Source organism: Paramormyrops kingsleyae, chromosome 10, assembly GCF_048594095.1.
Source record: "Paramormyrops kingsleyae isolate MSU_618 chromosome 10, PKINGS_0.4, whole genome shotgun sequence".
Lineage (NCBI taxonomy): Eukaryota > Metazoa > Chordata > Actinopteri > Osteoglossiformes > Mormyridae > Paramormyrops > Paramormyrops kingsleyae.
Window position 1 is genome coordinate 19,526,207 of NC_132806.1, and position 24,306 is coordinate 19,550,512.

At 41.1% G+C, this 24,306-nt stretch overlaps 1 protein-coding gene across 3 annotated transcripts; it reads left to right on the top strand.

Annotated features, from left to right (window-relative positions):
* Nucleotides 1–117: 117 nt before the first annotated feature.
* Nucleotides 118–22,396, top strand: vegfba (vascular endothelial growth factor Ba). 3 transcript variants are annotated; one of them, XM_023811505.2, is made up of 8 exons: nt 118–1,422; nt 10,168–10,210; nt 12,869–13,065; nt 13,356–13,429; nt 14,082–14,114; nt 15,538–15,621; nt 16,674–16,820; nt 17,629–22,396. In XM_023811505.2, exons 1-8 carry the CDS (start codon nt 1,345–1,347, stop codon nt 17,648–17,650), a joined length of 678 nt encoding a protein of 225 aa, XP_023667273.1. In that variant the 5' UTR covers nt 118–1,344; the 3' UTR covers nt 17,651–22,396. The 3 variants fall into 3 exon arrangements, with proteins under 3 accessions (XP_023667273.1, XP_023667274.1, XP_023667272.1); XM_023811504.2 differs by lacking the exon at nt 118–1,422 and having other exon boundaries at nt 1,459–10,210; XM_023811506.2 differs by lacking the exons at nt 118–1,422; nt 15,538–15,621 and having other exon boundaries at nt 1,454–10,210.
* Nucleotides 22,397–24,306: the final 1,910 nt, after the last annotated feature.

Here is a 24,306-nt window from a genome sequence, read left to right on the forward strand (position 1 = left end):
ATAACCGTTTTAAGCATGGTGTGTTTTCCTGTTAATAAATACCAGTGACACACGAGCTTCTGTTTGCTTTAGCTCGTTAATGCGAGCGCTGTAGGTGTGTTTAAAGCAGCGGGAGGTGAAACACCGGCAGTCTAATTGAGACACACAGGAGGAAAGGCGACTTATAAACCGGACTCAGGTTTTCAGATACGCACCAACCGCCCACTTCATCCGCCTCCCTTCGTCTAAACCACCTAATTAAGAGAAAATACGAGAAGGAAAGAGAAGCGAAAGTGCAGTGAGAATAACTGACCGGCGAACAGGTTGAGGGCACTGGTATACCTGTAACTACTAAGCCTGGAGTGCTTTTCTTCAATACCAAAAATAAGACGGACGGCCGATGTGCGGTTTTTTACTTGCCGCACGCTTTTATTTTTGTTCCAGAGGGCAAAATAAAATTGCATGACATTTTTGAGGAATCGACTTTCTCATTTCAAGTATTCCTACTCATCGGGCGTACAGTTAAAAAAATACCACCCCAGTCATCTAAAACGTGGAGAAGTTTGCGCTTTAAGGAAGAAACTGTAAATCCTTGATGCCCGGTAGAGCGCAAATTGAGGCAGGGGTCTCAACTCTGATCTGCCCTTAAATTTGCTAGCTACCCGGAGTGGATTCATAGCCGGAACCGGTTTATTGAGGAGGATCAAGGAAGATATACGCCTGGAATAACTACATCATTCAAACCAATTGCCACGGATTTTAATCGAATTCAATTTTGGGAAAATAAATCTCGTATTGTTTATACTGTTCAGTGACCTTTGACGCGTCCTCGGTCATTTATGCCTAGCTACCTCGCTAGAATTAAATTCGCTCCTCAGATATCCAGAACTCCTCCTTATTCCATAAGTGTAAATACAACTACGCGCAGTAATTCGTAAAGATAACCCTTTGACTTCTGAAAAAGGCTATAGGTGGATACCGGAATACCGCTCGTTTGGGTAGAAAAATGTTTTTCGGCATGGTACTAAAACGGAAACGATGTAATAGCATCGGGGCTGTTTTACGCTGAATGAAATTAACTGCGCGTTTGACAGGACACATTTTAAAGTGGAACATAAATTAATGCGGGCTTATCATTTGTGTGTGCAATGTGGTATGATAGAGGCTGTGAGTACATGCCGCGGTTTGGAAATTTTATCCTCCGGTTAATCCCTGCTGCGATGGATGTTATGGCTTTAACCATAGCCTATACGTATAGTTGCTCATAAATTTTAATAAGGAGGAATAAAGAAGAAAGGACAACAAACGAAGAAGTTAATTTACGGAAAGGGTTTCACTTGGTGTCCTTTTTTGGAAACATTAACAATGGGGATTAAGCTTCAAGTTATTCTAGGAATGTTTCAGTTCGTCTTGGTTACCAGAATGCCCACGTCTTATGCCAAGGTATGTAATTAAAATATACATTTTATACTTAAATGCAAAAGCGCCGTCTTCAACTCCCAACCTGGATTGGCACCTGGAAATAATGTAATCATTTATTTGTATTTTGTTTAGGTTGGCAACTTCTGAAATAACATGTTATTAAACAGTACTGTTTCGATGTAGCTGGCTAGCTCCATATCACGATAAATGGCTTGTTAATATTTTCGGGTTTTATGGTCTTCATGTTTATACCCCACCGGTCATTGACATAGCCACCATCGGTTTATTTCCCTCCTTAAAAGTGCATTGGCTCCAGAATACGGCCATATGCCTTTATTGCCATGTTCAACGTAAGCGCACAATGCTGGGACTGCCAGTGACTGACATGTACTTTGTAACAAATACAGAACGGAGCCGGTGGTGTACGTGACCACAGGGCGATAACTGATCCCTATTATCTCCCTCCAGACAATCGCTAAATTCACATAAATTTTATTTACGTCTACCGTCTTTCTTTCAAGAACATGCAGTCTACTGTTTTGTCGGCAAGAACCCCATTGGCGTTGTATTTAAAAAAAAACTCCTTTTAAACCGTTCAGTCTGGTGATATCACGTCTGCGACCGTACTGTATATGCTTTGTATGGAAAAACTAAACTCTTGTTAGTTACTCATTATGGCTGTCCCTATCATTTGTTTGCTCTTGTCGTAATTATATTTGGTTGATAAAGTAATATTTCTTCTCTCGGGTGGGATTAATCTTCATGGAGGTTATGCAATATTTCGTGTTTATGAGCTGCTATTTCAAAATTGGTCATATTTCTATAACAAAATTAGAAATGTAAGATGTTTTTCTGGTTATGTCCTGATTTAGAGTGCTTTCCAGTAACTGACATACCCAGATTATTCAGTTGGAACAATAAAAGTAAAACCCTTATATAATCCAGTTACCATCATACACTGGCTCGGGGACACGGCATATCTCGGGCAAACCAAAACTCTTCACGGCCAATTCAGCTATAATATATGTGTGGCAATGTGGGGAGAGTATATCCGTGTCATTCAGCTGTGGTTTATCAGTTTGTGGGGTTCAGTCTTGTTGGCTGGATGTGTTTAAGCAGCTGTGGGCTGTCTTGTGCAATGAGGCACGGAAAGTGCCAGAGGAGTCCTTTGCGCTCCTCAGGGCAGCGGCGCCGTGATTGATGCCTGGCGCGCGAGGCGAGGCGGGGGGACGCGCACGTCTCATTATAATGCGAGTTGTAAGCTCTTAAAATTACCGTCAGGGCGATCCGCTTTGGCTGACCACCAGCTCTCACTTTGCTGTGCCTTGCATTCTAATTAAAGGCTCTTATACACGATTTTTCTCCCATCTATTTATAAATGATCGGGTTTTATTTTCTTTCACGTTTGGAGCTCGTTAATTTCTGGCGGAGAGAGCGGCGCAGACAGACGATCTGTAATGTCTAGGGTTTACTGCTAAAGAAGATGGTGTTAAGCGGGGAAAGTGATTCTTAACCCCAGGCAGTATCTTTGCTGAACTGAAGTTATAGATTGTTCTATCGCTACAATGCATTTGCTTACTTTACATTTGAATGGATTCTTTTTGGGAGCGGGATTAAGCGAGACGCTCTTTAAAGCCGGATAAAATACATCACGCGTTTCTTTTCTAGCTCAACAAAAATTCAGGTTTTGTTCTGGTATTATTTTTATTTTGTGTGTGTTTTTTATTGTGGTAACAGGAAATGCATCGGCCTATTAAGAGGCATGTTATTGTTATCATGTTACTTGCAGGCACCCTTACGCACAACTTATTTTAATCTATTTATTTCTCTTTTTAAATAAAACAAATGCAATTCATGTACAGATACATTTCTAGTTCTTATTGCTCTTGGAGTTTAGACCTTCAGTGCTTAGGAGGTATGCATATATACACCAACGGGGATAAGGGTGCACGTCATTCAAACTGGAGTAGGGACTAGTATAGTACGTTACTGGTTTCTTATAGATACTAGATAGTCATCTTGTCTACAGAGCTGTATAGGCAACTGTAGTTGATGAGTAGAATGGACATTCTGTGGTTCCTTTCAGTGTCTTGTATGCTAATTTCTTGAATATAGGTTTTTCATATTGGTTGTCATTGTATGGTGGATGAGGAGTGTTAGGAAAATGTCATTTTCATGGTGCGCTCCTAAACTATAGTATTGTGCTGGTGGTGTTGTCTGTATACACTGTCCAAGTCTGCTAATTAAATGTTTTGGTTAAAGTACAGGAATATAGACACACATTTGGTTAATTATCATTATGGAGTCTTTTATTTACACAAATCCTGTCTCAGGTTTGCCTGTGTGGAGTTTGAATGTCTTCTAGGTCCCATCATGATTTAATATGTTCATGCACAGAAAACTTTGTGCCCCGTGAACAAAACAGAATTTAAGTAATTTTTTCTGCAGCTTTCACACTGTTTACAAAACAACATTCCGTAGTAACATTTTGGCAAGAATTCTGGATTGTAGAAGAATATTTGCATTGTAGCACATCTGAAAATGACAAGGTCTCATGAGAATAAAGTGTCTGATGCAGACACATGCAATATTTGTCATTCTGGGTAGCTAGTGAGGCACAGCAATTTAGCCTCAAAGAGTACAGGGCACATGCCACATAGGTTAGTAATTGATATAATTATTGAATAGATCTGTTAAACTTTGAAGATGCATGTGTTGTTGCAGTCTAAGTCCTTACTTATACTCATATAAAACATCTGCGTTAACTTTATTTGGTGATCTGTTTATACTATTACTGGGCACTATGTACAGAAAAACTGAAATGTTCACGATTCTCTGCAGCCCAATCTAAGTAAAATAATTGTTGATTGATTGTAGGATAAGTATTATTTAACTGTATCTCAGTAGCATCTGTAAATGAGCTGAAGCTAGTTAAAGCACTTACAAAATCTTGTATACCTATTACCAAGTACCTGGCACTGCATTGACATACTTTTAGTGTTTATCTGCTTTGACAATGTAATAAAAGCAGATCACAAACCAAAAGATTTTCAATTGGATTGAGGAGACAGTGAGACGGAGCTTTTTTCATTTATACTGGAGCATGTAATACACTTTATGTGTCATAAAGGATATAATAGAAAGCTTTTGAAAATGTAATAATTGTAAGATGTTTAAATATAGCAGTTTACTTGCCTGTTATGAGTAAGGGGATCTTAGGGCTGGGTTAGGGGTTATCTGTCTTAAGCTCCCATATTCCTGGAGATTTTAGTCCAGCTGATGTGAACTACGCTTGACTTTGTGTAGTATTGCTGGTACCATAAGACCCGTCATTCATTAGAGTTAATTACAGTGGTCCTCTTTGTACTTCCATGTCAGTTAGTGACAGCTGCATGTAAAGGCTGATTCTGTAGGATGATGCCTCTTGCAGAATTCTGCTGAATACATTTGCATCACTGTGGCATTTTTCATTTGATAAAATCATGGCAAATGTAAACCTAACTGTACATAAACGGTTACTCAAGCTGATCAGGGATTGCTATTCCTGTAAGTCATGTGCTTGATAGTTGTGCTTGATGTTGCTGCCTGGTTTGAATTTACGCCTGATTATGCATCTGGGTATTAACTGAGGCAGTTTTTTTGTTTTACTACTGCTGTCTGTATTTAAGATAATTTAAATCAATTTAATGATCAGTGGTCATCGTTGACAACGAACGAAATGTGTCCTCTGCATTTAACCCATGTGTGACTATGTGACATAGCAGGGGGCAACTAATTCAGCACCCAGGGAGCAGTGCTTGGGGGCGGTACCTTGCTCAAGGTACCTCAGTGGCACCTTGCTGGTCAGAGATTCGAACCTGCAGTCTTTTAATTACAAGTGCGCTTCCCTAACCATTAAGCCACCGCTGCCCACATCCACCGCTCCCTACATCATATGGAAGTAAAAATGCATGTTTCATGTATTTTCCTCCTATTTATGAATTGAGGTACGAAACCACCAGTTTAATAAAGTTGCCCATCAGCACTTGCCAACCGCTCTTTACCAAGCATTTGTAGAAAAAACTGAGATTACAAACCCTGAGTAATTAGAGTACAGGGAGATGATTTTTTTGGATATGGACTCAATGGACATAAATCGACTACTGTATGAAGATCTACACATACAGTCATGTTTTATGAATTATAGAACACAGGTTTATTGTCTTCTGTGGGTGTAAAGATGCATCGATGCATTGTGATAAATTGATTAAGGTGCATCGATCTGTAATGTCAGAATTGGTTAAAATCTATTATAATCGGGAAAATCCTTAAAGATGCTCTTACTTCCAGGTTGCGCACGCTCTCCTGCTGAAATGTTGTTGAAAGGTGCACAGGGCAGTAGCCGTCACAAGAGTTTTCAAAGCATAGGATGTCCAGGGAAAAGCACATTAATATCCATAAAGGAAGCGTTACTCAATCTGCGTTGTGATGCTCTTGGAACACTCAACCCTGTTTTGTAGTGCAGATCACTCTGTAACGGTTACATTTTGCTTGCTACAGTAGCAATGGTCAAAACACCTGAGGTAGCTAAGTGGGTGGCTAAGTAAAGAGTAGTTTAATGTATGATATATCGGTTAAGAAATCGGTATCGGCTGATATGCCGAACTCTTTTAACGAATCAGTCTGATGTGTCAGTTTTGGCTGATATTGCCAGCCGTTATTTAGACTTAAGTACAGACACTCCTCTACTTACCAACTTTCAACTTACAGACATACGAATGAAGAGGACTGTAAGTCCAAATTGTGTTCGTTGGGCTCCTGTTTCCTGTCCACAACATAATTTTTTTTTCTGCGCTAATTCCGCCTTAGCAGCTTAGTGTGCGTACTCCCAGCATCCTAGTGCTTTGTACTTGTGTATACCCTTAAAATGATGTTGAATAACGACTTACGAACATTTCAAGTTATGAACGGCCGTTCGGAACGTATCTCATTCGTAAGTAGAGGAGCGTCTGTATTCAAAGTTAGCAGCACCAGAGGTGAAGACACAACTACTAACATAATGGAGATAATTGCCCTGGATGATCAGCCGTTTTCTGTAAGCATGAGGGATTTCGTCGGCTCCTACATCACTTAGGCCTCAACGTACCGGCCTGCAACATGTATATAATTCATTATTAAATCAGACCTGGAGACTGATCCTTCATTTTCCATAGGATAAAAAAAACAACATAGCCCTATTCCGCTAATCTGTGCAGGCAAGCTCAGCAAGTTTCCACATCGGTGCACCACTAGTTATTGTTGGTGAAAGCAGCCAATCAAGTAGCGCTTCCTTCATGTGTTTGGCAATGTTTACATTGTTTTTTTCTTCTGTACAGTTCAGTAATTGACCTTTTTGACAATTTGCACTGATTTGTCACTGTTTAATGTTCTGATAATCTATTTTATATACCATTCTTAATATGTACCTAAGTTCCCATAGTCGTATTTGTGAATTTTTTTCAGTGAAGTTAAAATAAAAAGTTCTGAATAAGAATAATCAATTAATCGAATTGTGGTAGAAATGAAAGATTTCCAATGCATTCAGTCCTTCTGAAAATAATCATAATTGAATCGAATCGCCTTGAGGCCAAAGATTAACACCTATATTGTTTACAGACTTACAGTACACATTGAAAAGTAGTCAGTGATATAAAACACACTCTTCCGTTCAAGTACAATGCATGTTGAATTGTCTGATGATGAACAAAATGTATGGGACATCACTTTAATTGTTTAAATTTAAGACATTACCTCTCTACCAAGATTAAATACACATACAGTCATGAAAACCGAGTTAGAATGTTTAAGATTACAATCAGGATTGTTTTCTTGGAACATGCAAGTAAATCTCATCTAAATCTTCCTCTAAATCTGTTCTACTGTATACCTCTACTAAATCACTGCCTTTTTCTCCAGAACAGTGTTTTTTGTCATTGTAATGTCATTGCTAAACATAAATGGAAGGAGGAGTTCTCTGAATATGAAGTTAAATTGAGGATATTCTTTATTCTCTTATGTGATAGCCTGTGGGAGTTATTGGTTTAATGTAATTATAGGGGCCATAAATGAAGATGTGTGTCTACTCACTGATAGTTGCTTTGTGTGGGTGAATGCTCTTCGTATATGTTGCAGTGCCAGCCTTGTGTTCCTCCTGGCATCCAAGGCTGGCTTGCACAACTCCCTTGGTGCGATGGGAGGGTGTGACTCTTCCCTCAGATTACAACACAAGGGTGCCATGTAGAATTTTGGACAGAACTGGGTACTGGAACACACAGTGCATACAGAGATATGCGAGGACCCTGCCGATCGGACACACAGTGACTCTTGGCAGTGCCTGCCTACATGCTAAACACACCAGGCATGTAAGAAGTGATCAATACAGCTGAATGGTGGGCAGACTGCGGTGGCTACAATGAGTAGCCATTGTTTTCATTGACTTTGTTGACCGCAGTGCGTCTTAGTATATAACATCATAGGATGAGGTCTTTTCCACATCAGCATGCAGGAAATTCAATTTAAAAAGCATAATCACTTGTCAGAGCCAGCATATAATTCTGTGATGCATGTTTCCTGTGATAGTTTTGAATTTCATTACGATAAATATTAGTTAAACTATGTCATGCAGCAGGGTATTTATTATTTTAAGTGTGCCCAGTGTAACCATTTGCCCTCAGATTTAGCAGCGCTGTTTACAGTTCAGTCTGCATGGCCTGTATCTACTCCTCCAGCTTGAGGAGATTGTTTGATTGAAGCTTTGGTTGAGTAATGTTGCACTATAATCTTTCATATTAAGCAAAACCACGTTCCCCATTCGCCTCATCCTTTTCCAGGCCTTCACAAGTTGACCTAGGACACAGTTCCTGCTCGTACCACGGAGCGTGTGCATTGCGCCGGCTGGAAATGTGCCGGCGTAGATCTTTCTTGTGTGTTTGTGCACCCGTCTGTGTCTAAGTATGCCCCATGAGGGCTGGTTGTATACCTTTTCATATGTGTGTCGCCATGCATTTGTCTGTGGGCCTAGAGATAGCAAAGCGGCCTGCATTCCTGCCAGTTTTTGCAAGATAAAAGGCAAGGTGTACGTCTAGTTGTTTTACTTGTAAGCTAACAGCATGTGACTGCTTTTTTAGCTGAGGGCCAAGCATTTGGAGGGTAAAGCAAAGTAGCAGCCCTCAGATTTGTGGAGTACTGAAAAGCACCGTGATCCGTGTAACACTTACAGGAATGCCGAACTGGATATAGACGTCCCATTTTTGCGCAAATAGGCCTTCCATAACCGCATGTATTTTCAGCAGGTTTTTGCACACGTTCCAGGAAGACGCGTGGCTCTCACAACGATCAATATGGAGGTTATGTAGGGGTAAGGGGGGGATGGATGGTATGGTGTGGAGGAGAAGGAAAGATGCAGTAAAAAATCTGTGACTACTGAAAATGAGTGCATGCACATGAATAGCATGCAGATTACATACTCACTACAATAAGGCTATTTATATATTTGCATTCAGAGACACCTCATAGCGTGAAGTCCTGTACAGCCCTGGCGTACAGAGCTCGCATTCTGCTTGCACGACTTACACATTTATAGGAACTAGGGACGTGTGCATTTACTCACAGCCTGGGCAAAAGCAGAAATGCTGGGGGTAGAGAACAAGGGGCAAAGTCTGCATTCCCCAGGTAACGGCCTCCTGGACTTAGTGGCTATGCTGAATGTGTGCGTGCGTGTGTGCATGTGTGTCTGTATGTCTGTGTGTGGTGTCACTCACACACATTCATTCATTGCCATTTATTGTCACACATTCTACAGAAAGGACTAGAGGTAATAACGTATTGCTGTACAATTTCTGAACTTTGATGAAGCAGGCAAGAGATTAAATGTATTCAGTTTTTTCTTATTGCGGATCATATTCTCATATATTTTGAATATGGCCTTTGTTCTGTGCTAAATTTGACAGTTATATGCTTGGAATCTGAAAAGGGCCATGATTTTTGAAAATGCCTTTTTTGAAGTAATATGAATTCTTTAATAATAATCTGGCGTACCTTTTTTTATGGTGGCTGTCTTTCAAAGCTCATAGGTTTGAATTCTTTAGTGAGCACACTATAATATCGCCGTTGGACCCTGACTTCTCCAGCGGTGCCGGCTGGGCCTGTGCTCTGACCCCAAAACCTTCTTACACCTGTGCATATATTTGTGTCTGTGACAGAGAGCGATGAACGAAGCATTCTGTTATAATGAAAAATATAAATTTATGGCAGCAGTCATTCCCTGCACCGTGGTGCTCCAATAAAGATTACTGGGTTTCATCCTCTTTGTATTCATTCGGACGTGTCAGCAAATGCTATTTTAGAATCATAGCATCGGTAAAATGTATTGCCTTCCCCCCTTGTTTATTTTGTGTCCCCCCTTCCCTTCAAGCCATCCTTTTCTGTTATCTAGGGTACATTTCTTGCTCAACCTCCATTCATCAAAGCCTGCAGCACAGAGTGTGTGCCCTCCTTGGCTCTTTGTATTCTTATCCACGCCATTTTGAGCCGAGGTTCTCTGACTGGCGTGCTCAAGGCCTATATCACTGGTGTACCTGGTCACTGTGTCCTGCATTGCAGAATGTTGTCTGACATTTTGAGATAATGGAGATGTTGGAGCGAGAGTCTGCTCTCAGTCTCCTTCTCTCTCTCTCTCTCTCTCTCTCGCACTGTCATTGTCCGGCCTTTCCGTACTTGACATTTGTTCGCCGTTTTCCTGTCTTCCAGCTGGCCCACTGGCAGCCTGCCGAAAGTCACAGATCCAGGGAAGGTAATGGTGATGATTTTGGGGTGTGTGTGTGTGTGTGTGTGTGTGAGAGAGACTGTAATTTAACATGCATAATGTGACCCAAATGATGTCATCGTCTGAATGCAAGTTCTGGTGAGGTACAGATAGATGGATGAGCAGACATATTTTAGTTTAATAACAGAATAACATACATAAAGCAGTCATGATTGATCGAATAACGCCGATTGCTTGTTCTTAAAGAAGTGCCCATTTAAAATTGACCATCTTGATCACTCAGCAATATGCCGGAAGGAAGACCAAGCATAGCGGATGAGGGTCCAGAATAGTGAGAGGAAAGGGCTCAGCTGTGTGGTAGCACTTCACATTAAAAATGAATGAAAATGCAACCATTGCAGAACTTTAATATCGCAACACCGGAACTGCAATACAATGACATCTTAAACGAAGAGATCCATGGACTCACCCGATAATATGTGGTTAGCCTTGAATAACTATAAGTTACGCGTCATTTGGCCTCTTGGGGTAGCCTAGCCCATCTTTGTCATCATTTTTACTTATTATTATTTTGGTTAATTTACTTTCTACGACTCTTGTATCTCAAGATAATTGCCGCTAAAAGCCACATCATCTTTCACAGTAACTAATTAATTATTAGCCATTATATGTACTGGAAAAGTTCACATTGCGATAAATATTTCCATCCATTTTCTATACCTGCTTTTTCTGTGCAAGATCATGGGGTTTGAAGCGTATTCCAGAAGCTAGTTACAAGGTATGGAATAACCCAGGATGGGACACCAATCCATCACAGAGCACACTCACACTATTTGGTAACTCCAATTCACTTTACCATGTTTTTGGACTCTGGAGGGAAACCAGAAAAAATGGATGAAACCCCAACACGACATGGGGAGAACATGCAAACTCCACAAACATAGCTCAGGGTCCCGCAAGAGTGCTAACCATGCTGCCCTATTCTCATATTTATAAAACAAAGAAAGAAGTTGAAAATTTACCCAAAATAAGCTATAGCCAAATACAGTTGATCTAACAAAAGTGTGTGTCCCGTAAGCTGGTGGTGTGGCAAGTCATGCCAATGGACACAGAGCAGTACAGACTAATTGCTTGCTATTGCTCAATATCTCTTCTTTCTATGCAGCAGAAGGTGAATGTCTTTTGGTGACCACCTCTTGTTTGCATTTCCCCATCTCACTCATTTCTCACAAATGTGCCACAGTGTCTATGAGAGTCCAGGAGCAAGGATGAAAATGCTTATGATTGGCTGAGAGAGTGCCTGCAGAGCTCGTGTAAAAGCGGCGGTGGCAAACATTAGACGACTAGGTGTGTGTGTATCATATGTATAAGAAACAATTACTTGATTAATCGGTAGATTACTTGATTAATCGGTAGATTACTTGATTAATCGGTAGATTACTTGATTGATAATATAATTAATAGTGACAACCCTAAACATTAAGAGCACAGATAGATTTGCACAAAACTGCAGAGCACGAGAAGTGTGAAGACAATGCACAAAGTGCAAGGTAAATAAAATGAACATTGGGTGTACATGGTTAGGGTTAGTATGGGTATCTGTTACTTGATGCTGTCCTGGCAAATGTTATGGCTGGTGAGGGCAGGTCTGTCCGGGATACAGGCATGTGCAGGTAATGATCTGGCTTATGTCACACTGAGTTTGGCTGTATGTTTACTGGTGACTGTGATAGACAGATCTGTGTGTGTGTGTGTCTGTGGGTATGTATGTATGTATGTATGTGTGTGTGTCTGTGCGTGTGTGGGTGTGTGTGTGTGTGTGTGTGTGTGTATTTTGGGCAGCAGGTTGCATTTCACATTGCAAATTTATGTTACAGAAAGTGTATAACCTATGTGTTGAATGTGTGCTTATGGTGAATTATGACTGTGCATGTTTGCAGTAGTAGATGATATGTAATGTGTATGTATGTGCTGCGTAGAGTCTTTCTGTGTGTGTTGACCGAGGGGGCTGGGTGTGTCATGCTGTAATCTCGAATAGTGGGGCTGAAGTGCCGTCACAGGACTGGGTATGTGAAGTACGGCACGTCGTACTGGCCATCGGGGGGGCGGGGAGTGAGGACTGGCCATCGGGGTGGGGGGGGGGCGGGGAATGTGGACTGGCCATCTGGTAAGAGTCCCCCACTGAGCTGTCTCCCCATAATTAGTTAGCAAGTTTGGCTTTGGTGCCTATACTCAGGTAATTGGCACTGTTGGTGCAGGGTGAGTGTATGTGCATGTGTACAGCCAGGTCCAGCTATAGGTGAATTAGGCAGCTACCTAGGGCCCGATTGGCACAAGGGAGCCTAGACAAAGTCATGAAAAAATATATATTTATATATTTTATTTATATGTAAGAATAATTTTACAAAATTAAAAATGATAAAGAAATAAAATCATACACATCAAATTCAAATATTTATGTGCGGGCAGAATTGTGGCCGCCTCGGGCTCCTGAATTACCTGCAGTGCTTAGGAAGTGAAATGATCATCAGATTTTTGGTAGGGGGCCTCCCAAGTATAGCTTTGCTTAAGTGCGCTGAGAAGGTGTCGCCGGCCCTGCGTGTGCCTGGTGCATTCGCGTATGATACCTCTGTCTCCACGTGCCCGAGAAAACAAAACACGGGTCGTGCAACTTTTCATCCGCAGTGCTGAAGTGGCTGGAGGTGTACAGCCGGAGCAGGTGCCAGCCCCGGGAGACCCTAGTGGAGGTCTGGAGGGAGTTCCCATGGGAGACGCAGCACCTCTTCCTGCCCTCCTGCGTAGTGCTGCACCGCTGCGGTGGATGCTGCTCCGACGAGACTCTGGAGTGTGTGCCCTTGCACACCTACACGCTCACCATGGAGGTATGGACGCATGCAATGCAGACGCAGACATGGGTACGCACATGCATCGATGCACATCCATGTGTACCTCCGTTGTGGCGCCAGAGAGCACTAAGGGGGGGGGGGCAGGAACTAAGGCTTATCTTCCAGCACATACTCGCCCCCAAGGGAGGAAGTCAGTTTGCTGAATCACAGTGCCCATCATTCCTGTACGCGCTGGTGACTGCCATGCGGCTGATTGCCCTTGACATGTGACATATTGTTATCATGGTGTACCTTTTCCACCGCTTCCCCCCCCCCCACCCCCACAGCTGATGAAGACCACATACACAAAGCATGAACTGGTGCAGATGCCATTCACCGAGCACAGCCAGTGTGAGTGCAGGTGAGCACACACAGACACACAAACACACACTATCCCCAAACTCATGTACATTCACGATGCTCATACATTTTACTTGCTTAAACCAATGGACAGCTGCTCTCTCTCAGTAAATACAGATGCTCCCCAGGTTACGATGGGGTAATGTTCCGATAAACCTATCATAATGCAAAAATGCATTTTAAAACAGTACACCTAACCTAACAACCATCATAGCATAGCCTAGCATACTTTAAACAAGCTTAGAACATTTACATTAGCCTACAGTTGGGCTAAATCATTAAGCCTATTGTATAATAAGGTGTTGCATATCTCATGTAATTTATTTAATAATGTACTGAAAGTGAAAAACAGAGTGGAGTTGGAATACCTATCGTAATGTCAAAATATCGTAATGTGAACCATAATAACCTGGGGAGCATCTGTATCCGAAACTGAAATGTAGCCCTTCACAGTATTACAGGCATCATGGTAATTTTTCTGCCTGTTCCTGACTAGGTGTTACCTTAAAGACTGTTACCTTTAAGACAGAGTGACAGGACAAGGTGTACACAGCCTTTGTTTGCCTGATACATCAGCTTTTTAGTTCTGTCTGCCCTCTCATTTTGCCTGCTGTCAGCGTGCCAACTGATCTTGTCTTTCTTTTCCCTTCCAGACTAAAAAAAGACCTTCACACTGTCCCTACCAGGTACATTCATTGTCTGTGTAGCGTGGTGACGCACGCGTGTGCCCAGGCGCCCAGCGGTGCTTCTTAAGAGCCTCCGTCCCGCGGGACAGCCCCTCCCGCCATGCCTCAGTGAACCCGGGGAGATGCTTGTCTCCTCTGGTGCTCAGAGGAGCCGCGGCATGGCGGCCCTTACGCCAGGCACAGTCAGGGGCTTATGGGCCCTGGAGATAGTCTAGATGTTTCTGCATACTGTTTTTGTTTTTGTGGAGCCAGACACAGATCTGTGTGTGTGAGCCATTGTGCCATACTTCTCAGTCTCTCAAAACAGAATGTTACTGTTGGACTCCGTTTTAGGCTTTTGTGTAAATCCCAGGTTTGAGTCCTATGGTGTTTCATGAATTTAACATTTTTTATTGCATAAACCACGGTTTTTCCAACAAAGACAAGCAGAAAGGCCCCTTTTATATCTGTGATAAAATATGAAAAATGTGTAAGAGTAGCTCTCTACAATCAGATTTCTTATGACTTATTTCACCAGCAAATGTATGAAGCCTTATTAAACATTCAGTTCTCTCCAAAAGTAATGCAAAGCCAGTTCTCCTGTTTCAGAGGGTTAGGGAAAGGGAAATCAGACTAATCTCCAGGTCACATGATGTTCCAGAAATAAGGTCGGTACTTATGTTAATGTCGTCTCTATAGAAAGTCCAGAAGCTCTGGAGATCTTTGTATTGTAGGTATTTAGCATTTTGTGTTCATTTTACTTTAAGCCGGAACACAAAATACAGTTTTCCTATTTGACTATTAGGCAAATGTGACAAGGTTTCACAGCTTAGTTCACGCTGGAATACCGCCAAAGATTCCGCTGTGCCTCAGGGGAGTTGAGACACATTCAGCTTAGAAGCCATTATATGATGTGTATCGTAAATCAAGCTGCCGTATCCTAGATCGATCGCCGATACCTTTATATAAATGAGCTAAATGCCAAGCGCTGCACATCAGTCACGTAATATCATAACATGAAAATCTTTACAGGTATCGCGCCACAAACAGGTTATGCTTATTTATATATTTTTGTTTATTTTCTGCTTGTGCTAAAAGTCCTGCAAAACAAACACTTTCCTAGTTTATAGAGGTCAAGTGCAGCAACAAGTTATGGAAAGCTGTGCCTCCTATGGATGCAGGGGGGGGGGCAGGGGTTGCTTTGCTGTGTAATTAGATTATAGGGGGAGGAGGACTTTTCTCTTTTTTTCTTTATGAGGGAGTCCCAAGCTAACGGTTGAAAACTCCTCCTCTTATCATTTAAACTCTGTCCAGCTTGTGTGCGTTAAGCTAAAGCGGGAGACAGTGTAGTTTATATACAAAATTGATTCTTCTCATAAAAGAAGAAGCAAATTCTTGTTGCATAAAGGATGAATGAGGTAGCTTTTTAAATTATTTTTTGAAGACAGGAACAGAGCCCAACAAGGAAAGGGGGAAAGAGAGAAAGAGACAAATCCAAGCTAAAGAAAATTGGAGAGATCAAACCATCGTACGTTGATTTCTTAAAATATCTGTGACGAGGGCTGCAGACATTCACTTAACGTCTCAAAATCCATTGTGAAAGAGGATATGCTTTATACAGCTTTTGACTTCTGAAGGTCTTTGTCCACAGCAATTTTTAGAGTTGTGGCATAAAAAAGTTCAAATAACGTTTGACCAGTAAAGAGTAGAAAATCTGTTAATCTTTATACACTAGTTTAAGATGGGTCCAGAGATATTAGGTGAAAGTCAGTTGCCCTCAAATGATTCCTGCACACTAATTATGCATGCGAGGTGCTGCTTGTCTTCTCTGTTACCCTTTGCTGACTAGTCATTTTTTTTCCAAGTCTGACCCTAATTAACACCACAGTTTTTTTTCAGTCATACAGTGACATTTCTGTCTCTACAGCAGTATTCGCGCAATTTTTCTTGCACACTAATTGCTCGACATGCAAACCTTTGCTTCTCTCATTATTCTTGATTTTCCTTTAAAGAAGTGGGTCATTTATAAAGTTATTTCGGGCTGTTTTCTATCCTCCTGTAGTAAATCAGGTCGACCCTTTCCAGCTGCATGTTTACCTGCATGCATTTATATGTTTATGCAATAGGCTCCACCCTACTCTGTCTTTAGACGTTTTACTTTGTTGTGATTCCCCAGCCTGCATTTTTGCTGGTGACTCTAGGATAGGGGTGCTACTGCCCCTATCCTCCTTTCACCCCTCCCCCCAACTGAAAGGTTGTCAGGTGCGAAATCGGGCTAATTTGATCTTCAAATGTTCCCTCTGTCACCCAACCGCCAGTGCCTTAGCAGAGGCAAAGATGGATTTCCCCCCCACCCAATTAACTCACTTAAAAAAAAAAAAAAAAAAAAAAAAAAACCTTCTTTCTCTTTCAAAGCTTTTTAATGGATTTTCAATAGGGGGAATTTTCAAAAGGGCCGCTCTCTCGCTACTCGATCAATTACGGTCCATTTCAGTGCTGTGATTAAGTTCCAGATTTAGCCAGAATGTACCCCCTGCGCTTCTCAGACCCCCCACTCATCCCCTCCCTGCGTTTTCCCAGCCTCCCCCCTCCGACCACGGAGCCACAGTGTACGCCCTGTTCTGGGAGAAGGCGGGTGCTGGACCCTCTGACTTGCCAGTGTCACTGCAGCCAAACCTCGGACAGCTGCAGGCGACGAGGAAAGCGGCTTAACCAGCAGAACTGCAGGTCAGCATCTGGGCGATGGATGAGATCAGAAGATCAGCGATAGCTGGAAATCGTACAATAGACACAATGTAAAAGGGCAATTCCAGTGAAATAGTTGTGGCATTTACACTCATACTGGCAAACAAAATGCCTCAGAGCATGTACAGACTTACTATCAAAGAGTTAATTTGCATATCTTTTCATGTAACCTCTGAATATAAACAAATCCTCCATATTTGTATATTAATTTACATAGCATTTTATCAGCGTAATTGATGTGACATCCCGCAAACCTTAGTGTGGAATTGCCCAAACAAGTACAATCACTATAAAAAACAGAATACTCAGTGTGAAACATCAAGCATGCATAAGGGTCCTGTTATACTAGGGGTCCCCAGTGATTTTTCCCTGAGAGCCAAATTCCATCAGCAGCACAAAGCCAAGATCCACTGCCCCTGAAAAAATGTTCCGGGGTGGGGGGGGGTTAAGGTTAGGGTTATGGGGCGGGTAGGTGATTGATTGCACGGTCCAGATTAAATTGTCCCCAGTTGGGGATCCCTGTTTTATACCATACAGTTATTTTACATGTTTATAAAATATAGACCAATATATCCATTATAAATACATTTTTCATCTTTTTCATTCAGTCTGCAGACATTGAAGGATGTATATGTCTGCCTTGCAAATGATAAGCTAAGCTATGTTATTGAGGTCTGTGGGGGTTAGTAGAGGTTAAGCTGCCCTCCTAGTGTGAGACTCATGCCAGACGCAGCTGGATTGAATAACCGACCCCAACTCACCTCCCTCCTGACCCACCTCTTGCTTTCAGATGCGAGTCTCTGCGACGGTGATGAGCTGAAATTGTGTCTCCCAGCCACAGTGGAAATAAAGGAGTCCAGCCTACAAAATAATCATGTGACGTGATGGAGATGAAACGGCGAGATCAGGGGAAACCCGAAAGGACCATTAAGGTGGACGGAGTGCGTGCTTAAACAAACAAGTCACACAAACCTCCCCTAACCCAACCACCTTGAAGCCACCACAGCAAGTAGTCTTAAATAAATATATATGTGTGTGTTATCAAGTCTCATCATAAAGCTTTTCTGAAAACTGCTGCCAGACCGGATCATGTTGCCATGGCACCCCTTCCCTTAATGGTATAATTAGAAATGCTTTACAGGCAAAGTTCGGAAAGGTCTGGGGAACAGAATGGTGGACATGTGGTTCGACGGAACACACGTTCATATGTCTTGAAACCTTTCATGTTATGTCATGGATCTTCATGCAAACGTCGACCTGGGGGATACTACTCAGATCTGTTTGTAAGGCATATCGATCTGTTTGGAGTACAGTAGGTGCCACGGGCTCATGTATAACTAATGCTGCTCTTTAACAGGTCAGGACAGGTAGAATAGCCCTTGTAAATCACAGTCCTGAAACTGGAGTCCATATAAAGAATCACTTGCCAAATACCTTAAGTCACGTCATCAGAATTCAAAGCCATTTTAGAGCAATCCTACATGGTCATTTCCTGTTCTCGCTCGAAAAGGAAGGCAAGGTTGCTGATGTCCTCTCCCAATCTGAAGGAGTGAATCAGAGAAAAACATGACCACTGAATAACGGCAATGATGTGCTTGGTGAACAGGCAAAAAGTGGAGAGGAATTAAATGTGTGGGTTTGCACAGAGAAAGACTGAAGTTTGCAGAATTTGACTAGCCTGATGTCGGGGGAACACCCTACAATACGGGGGAACACCCTACAATACGGGGGAACACCCTACAGCACATGGTTGGTATCACACACTGGTACAGGGTGCAGGAAGACTGGCATCTTGTGCCTGCAAACCGATTGACAATCGTTTGTCAAATTATGGCAATGGTCTGAGGGAATGGATAATCCGAGGAAAAGTGATGTGGGCAGAGCACAAAGCTCAATATGGTGAAAACAGAGTTTTGATGAAAATTAATAATGACCTCAATATTGTATCACCATACAATGAATAAATCCGCACATATGGGCACATATTGTTAAAATGATCAGGTTTCCTTTTTTTCTGAGGAATCAATTTTATTAAAGTGACCAAATTTAAAATGACATCTACATGATCCCCACATGGCTGTCATTAATAACGTGTGTGTGTGTCTCTCTCTCTGTTCAGTATGTGCATCCATCAGCCGGCCACAGACTCTGTCAATGAATCTTTATTTTTCCTGTTGGGTTGTTGGTTTTGTTTTTGTCTGATTCCTTTTCTTTTCCTGACTGAAAGGGCCTTTAACTTGGTCGGGCAGTGCTAGGAATGCCAATAGTGAAGAGTATTGGCTTTCTTCCACAGGACCACACACAAGCAGACTTAAACACATACTTTTTTTTTTTTTTTTTTAATGTCATTTTGTAATTAACACCATTGCCTTTGTTTTTTAGTTTCGCACAACCTAATCCATCTTGAAATATATTAGATAATGTTAGGCACTTTAAATGGCGCACACACACACACACAAATAAACACAATGGTTAAATACAGAATTATATCCCCAGAACTTGTCCAGCGATTCTGAAACACTGTGATGCAAATAAATTCTGAACACGCATACATATACACAGGTAACAATAAGCTTTTTGTTGTTGTTAAAATTGAGTAAAATATATTTTAGATACCGATATATATTCCTTGTCAGATGTTTAGTTGTTTTTTATGCCATTATGCCTATGTTAAGATATATATTTGCAATGCCTTCACTGTGTTCATGTTAAAAAAGCTGCCTTTTTTTTTAAAATGTAATGTTTCTTTTGTGTTATAGTATTTTCTGTTTGTTTGTTGTGTTCCTGCCTCTTAGAAGCACTCGGATTGGCTGGTTATTTCACAAAATGGTGCCTGCAGAGTATGTCTGTGTGTCTGTGCCGAAGACGAGGTGCGTGTGCTGAAAGAAAGAAATATATTCCTATGAACCTCTCAACTGATTTTGTCTTGGAACATAAAAGTGAAACACCACACACACACACACACACACACACACACACATGCACACACACGCGCACACATGCACACACACGCGCACACATGAAAACACAATGAAATGGAGACTGAGAAGAAGCCATTAGTCCTTTCAGTTTTGTTCTTTATCTTGTAGATTCTATAAGATGGAGCACCAGATTTTGGTGGAACCTACACCAGCATCCTAAGTCATTTGAAAGGTGTTTCTCTGATTGGGCAGAGAAGCTGCAAATTTGTAGTAAAATCACTCAGCCTGTGTAATGATGCATTATCAGTGAGTGTTTCAGAATGATCAGCAGACCCGGGTGATGAGGAAGGGTCTTCTTTTGTGTGCATAGCCATGAAATTCAATGAATTTAAAACTAAATCACTCAAACCAAGTGTAGCCAAGACAGGACTCAGGGAGAAGGTAATTACATGTTTTAGGAAATGGGTTTAGGCAAACACTTTTACCTACACTCTTTTGTAAATTGTAAAATGTATAAAAGGAGTGACACCCCCACCCCACACAGACAACCGTCCCCACCAAAGTTGTGTATCTAATTAGACTCATTCTGTGCATTGAGCGGAACTTTTTAAATGGAAATGAAGGACGGAATTGTGTAGCATGGCAATGGATCTTCCAAGTTAAGCCTCAGAATTAGTGGCAGATGTAGTAAATCTTTATTGACATGCGCTGCATCAAAATACTTATTTGCTGCTTGATGAAAAGCTTTAAGCCAGCTAACACTGATTATACCTTTTTTGAGCCAAAATGAAACAAAGATATCACATATATTTTTTTTCAAATTTAAGTTCCAGCGTTCCTCTGGTTTAAATCCACACAGGACAATGGACTTTGGAACTAAACTAAATATTGCTCCATACTGCTGCTTTTTTGTGTTGTTTAATTTTTATTTTTTTTTATTTTTACGGCATTTTGTATTTCAGACCTCAGTCAAGTGACTAGGTAAACTGAGCAATAATTAATGTGGTCCTGGTGTTCAGTAACTTTTCTTCAAAAAGGCCCAAAATGTCACCTTTAATATGTTCTGTAACAAAGAAAAAAGAACATTGGCCTTCGAAATGTTCTTAGTGTATTATCTTCTCATCTAGATCAGTTAAGTCTTTTGTTTTGCGTTCCTTATTACCTCAAATTGTGTAACCTTAGACCTTAGATCTTTTCAATTGTACCAGTATTCAGGCCTTAATCGCTTCTGTTCATGTCTTCCTGTTTCTTATTCCCTGCTCGTTGCTTGTGCTTCTCACTGGACCCTGCCCTGTCACCCGGGGGTAGCCTATCAGGAGAATATACAAAGGACGCCGTTTTGTGCCATCAGCGTAACGCAGTTTCTCCTGCCGCATAATAATTCATTCACTTGGCTGAAGTTCTCATCCCATGTCTGGAGCCCATTTTAGTGGCTGGGTTGAGAAAGAGAGAAGGGCCTTTGCTGAAAGGCAGCACTACAGGGTCCCAGTTCAGAGTTCACAGCCTTCATTTCCACAGAGGGAAAAAGGACAAATATAATAGCCACCCACTTTCCAAGACAGCTTTTTTTTAAATGGATTTTGTACCAATTTTGAGATGGATGAAACACCCATATTTATTACATTATTATTTATTTGCCCTCATCATTTTTTAAAAGAGTATTTGTGTGTATTTAACAAACCTTTCGTCCAGTTAGCATTTTCGGACTGATTTGTGTGTGATGAGCAGAAATACATCATGGAAGGTGTAGGATGAGTGCCACATTAAGGGGTCTTTCAATCAGGCTGACTTGTACTGTACTGTAGATTCCACAGTGGTACGTCCACACTTATGCAAGTAGCCCATTAGAATGCAATGTTTGGTGTCTGTACCTCTAGCTTAGACACTAGGTCGCTTATGATGTACTCTCTGTCAGGTGACATGAGACCTCCGTTGTCTGTTAATGTAAAACCATTGTGGGGACATTTTTAGAGAGTCAGTGTATAGCAGATGAGACTTTCTCCAAAGAGTATATCAGCGCCTCCTACTAGTTGCAACATGCTTAGATTGTACAAAAGCAATATTGGGGAAGGGTTAGCAAATGTAGCACAGACTTATATAATTACAATATGGATATAGTAGTTTAATGCATTCATACCACCTTAAATATAAATACTGTATATGACATCTCCAACATTTAATCAAATGTGTAGTCTGCAGTTCCACCTAAGAGAATCTGGGTGAAATATAAAATTGCTCTACAATGTGGACCTTTATTGTCAGTCCTGGTTTTGGAGTGTAGAGTAGAACTAAATGTGTGTCACATCCTAATTGTCAAATCAAATCCAAAACCCCCATACAAATAATACAATATACAGCATAAAATATATACAGTAAAATATACAGCATATGTGTGTATAATGATGATAATTATTATTGCTGCTACACCATCTGTGCCCTATTTATTGTCTGTGCAAGTGTGCAAAAGTGTGTATTTCTCAGTCATGTTATATATTGGTGGTAACAATATTAATCACTTCATTGTAAATGTGAAAAAGAATATCATTAATTATGTCGATAGGGGATGAACCGTGCTGTTAACAGTAACCATAATACAATGTTCAAGTCATTAAAGGAAAACAGCTTATTTTTGAAAAAGGTTGTTAGGGTGATTTCTGACCCTTTCTGTGTTGTGTTCTTCAGCACTCTCTGCTTCTGACTCCTTCAGTCTCTGTCTTGTGTTTCTCCCCATCATAGCACCCTCCCCCCCTCCCCTTTCTCCTTGTCTCTGATACTCAGCCTCTCGGTACTACCCAGCTAACAATATTTTGTTCAAGGAACGTTTACTAAATGTTGTAATTAAGGTATGGAAACACTCAAAGTGTCATGTTTTCCTGTTGTTCCTTGCAGGGTTCTAATCCAAATGGGGAAATGGAACTGGAGTCGGGATTGGAAAAAGAACTATGGGGAACAGAATTGGAATTGAATTCGAATTTCAGGGAGATTTAAATTCCAACTCCAGGTCCATTTCCTCATTTGGACTGGAATTGATTGATGGATGGATTCCGGAATGGCCCCAACCCTGGTTCCTTGAACATTATTCCACTACTCCAACTACTACTACTACTACTACTAAAAACAGTAATGCATAAATGAAGAAATGGGATGGTAGAGCAGCAGGTAGCACCATTAAGGTTAGGGGTTCAAGGCTACACGATGTGTTCCCAGTTTACACATATAACACTACTATGACTATGTTTTATTATGGAACCATAATTCCAACATGATTCACATAAAAGGGATGTTTATGTAATAACGTTGTCGTGCTAAGATAAACAAAGGTTTTGTTAAAATGTAAAACGTTCCATTAACGTTTTGGTAAGAACGTTCTCTGCCAAATTTGTGACATAATACTAGCTAAATTTCTGAGAACATTCCCTGTTAGTTGTCATTGCTCTAATGAAAGACAAACAGGACGTTAATTACTAACGTTTATTGGGAGTGAGGGAGATCAGTGTAAATGACGCAATAATATGAGAAACAATATTGTCTTTCCCCTCCATGCTGACTCAGTTTCAGAGAACACTAACAAGGCGATTATCAGCATCTGCACGCTTCTCTCTGATAGGCAGATAATTTAAATGAGTTCATATTTGGCATCCTGCATCTGGGATGTACATACGGTGAATTTTGCCAAGACTAAACTTATCTAACGTCAGAGTCAGAGACCAATGCAGGCAGTAAAAAAATCTGTCTATAAAATAAAATAAAATAAACGCAAGAGTTATTTGAAATTATGAAAATGACATGCTCTATATACAGATTATATAATAGCACAACAATTTATCTCTTTTCATTCATCTCTAAATCATTCCCTACCTCCCGCATACATCTTCCTCTGTTAATATCTATCTCCCTCGCTACATCTCTCGCCTGTTTTTTCATTCCATCTATAAACACTGTTCCCATGTTTGCTTCTACTGTCTGTGTGAAGTGTCATGTTTTTCTTATGATAAAAAAAATCCAGCCAGCCATATTTTCCCTCAGTCTTTTGTTGAAGCAGCTGTGTGTGTATTTTATGACATCTGGATAGCACAACTGTGTGTACATGATAGCATCTTTCCTGAGAGAGAGAGAGAGAGAGAGAGAGAGAGAAAGAAAGTTTATTATGATAACACCTAGGTATTACTAGCCAGTAGCAACATGTGTTTTGTTACACTGCAGCCAGTTTTGTTTTGGAAAATGCTCTATGGTCAAAATGTGCATCCTATTTTTTGCTGAGAGTCGTATTGCTGGTTATTGAGTTTAGACTACTTGGCAATGTGAAGACAACTGAACATGATGAGAAGACTTGTGAACAGAGCTGATGTAGTGTCTTGATATGGGTGGAGGGGGGGGTGATGGAAGGGGGCCCTTAGCCTGTCTGTGCTTGTTGGGTTGGAGAATGTGGGCAACACGTAGGTATGAATCAGGAGATCATACAGCGTGTGTTATCTGTTTTTGGTTTGTTGACTATCATAACCCCCATTCCCATTCGCTTCAAACTTTGTCTCTTCGTCTTTCATCTC

Bases quoted from the DNA above. Each gene is read 5' to 3' on its own strand.
- vegfba (XM_023811504.2), top strand. From the start codon at position 10,045: ATGGAGATGTTGGAGCGAGAGTCTGCTCTCAGTCTCCTTCTCTCTCTC. The intron at 14,115-15,537 runs GTACATTCATTG...TATTTTTTGAAG, and splicing joins CTTCACACTGTCCCTACCAG to ACAGGAACAGAGCCCAACAA. The intron at 16,821-17,628 runs GTCAGCATCTGG...TCTTGCTTTCAG, and splicing joins CTTAACCAGCAGAACTGCAG to ATGCGAGTCTCTGCGACGGT.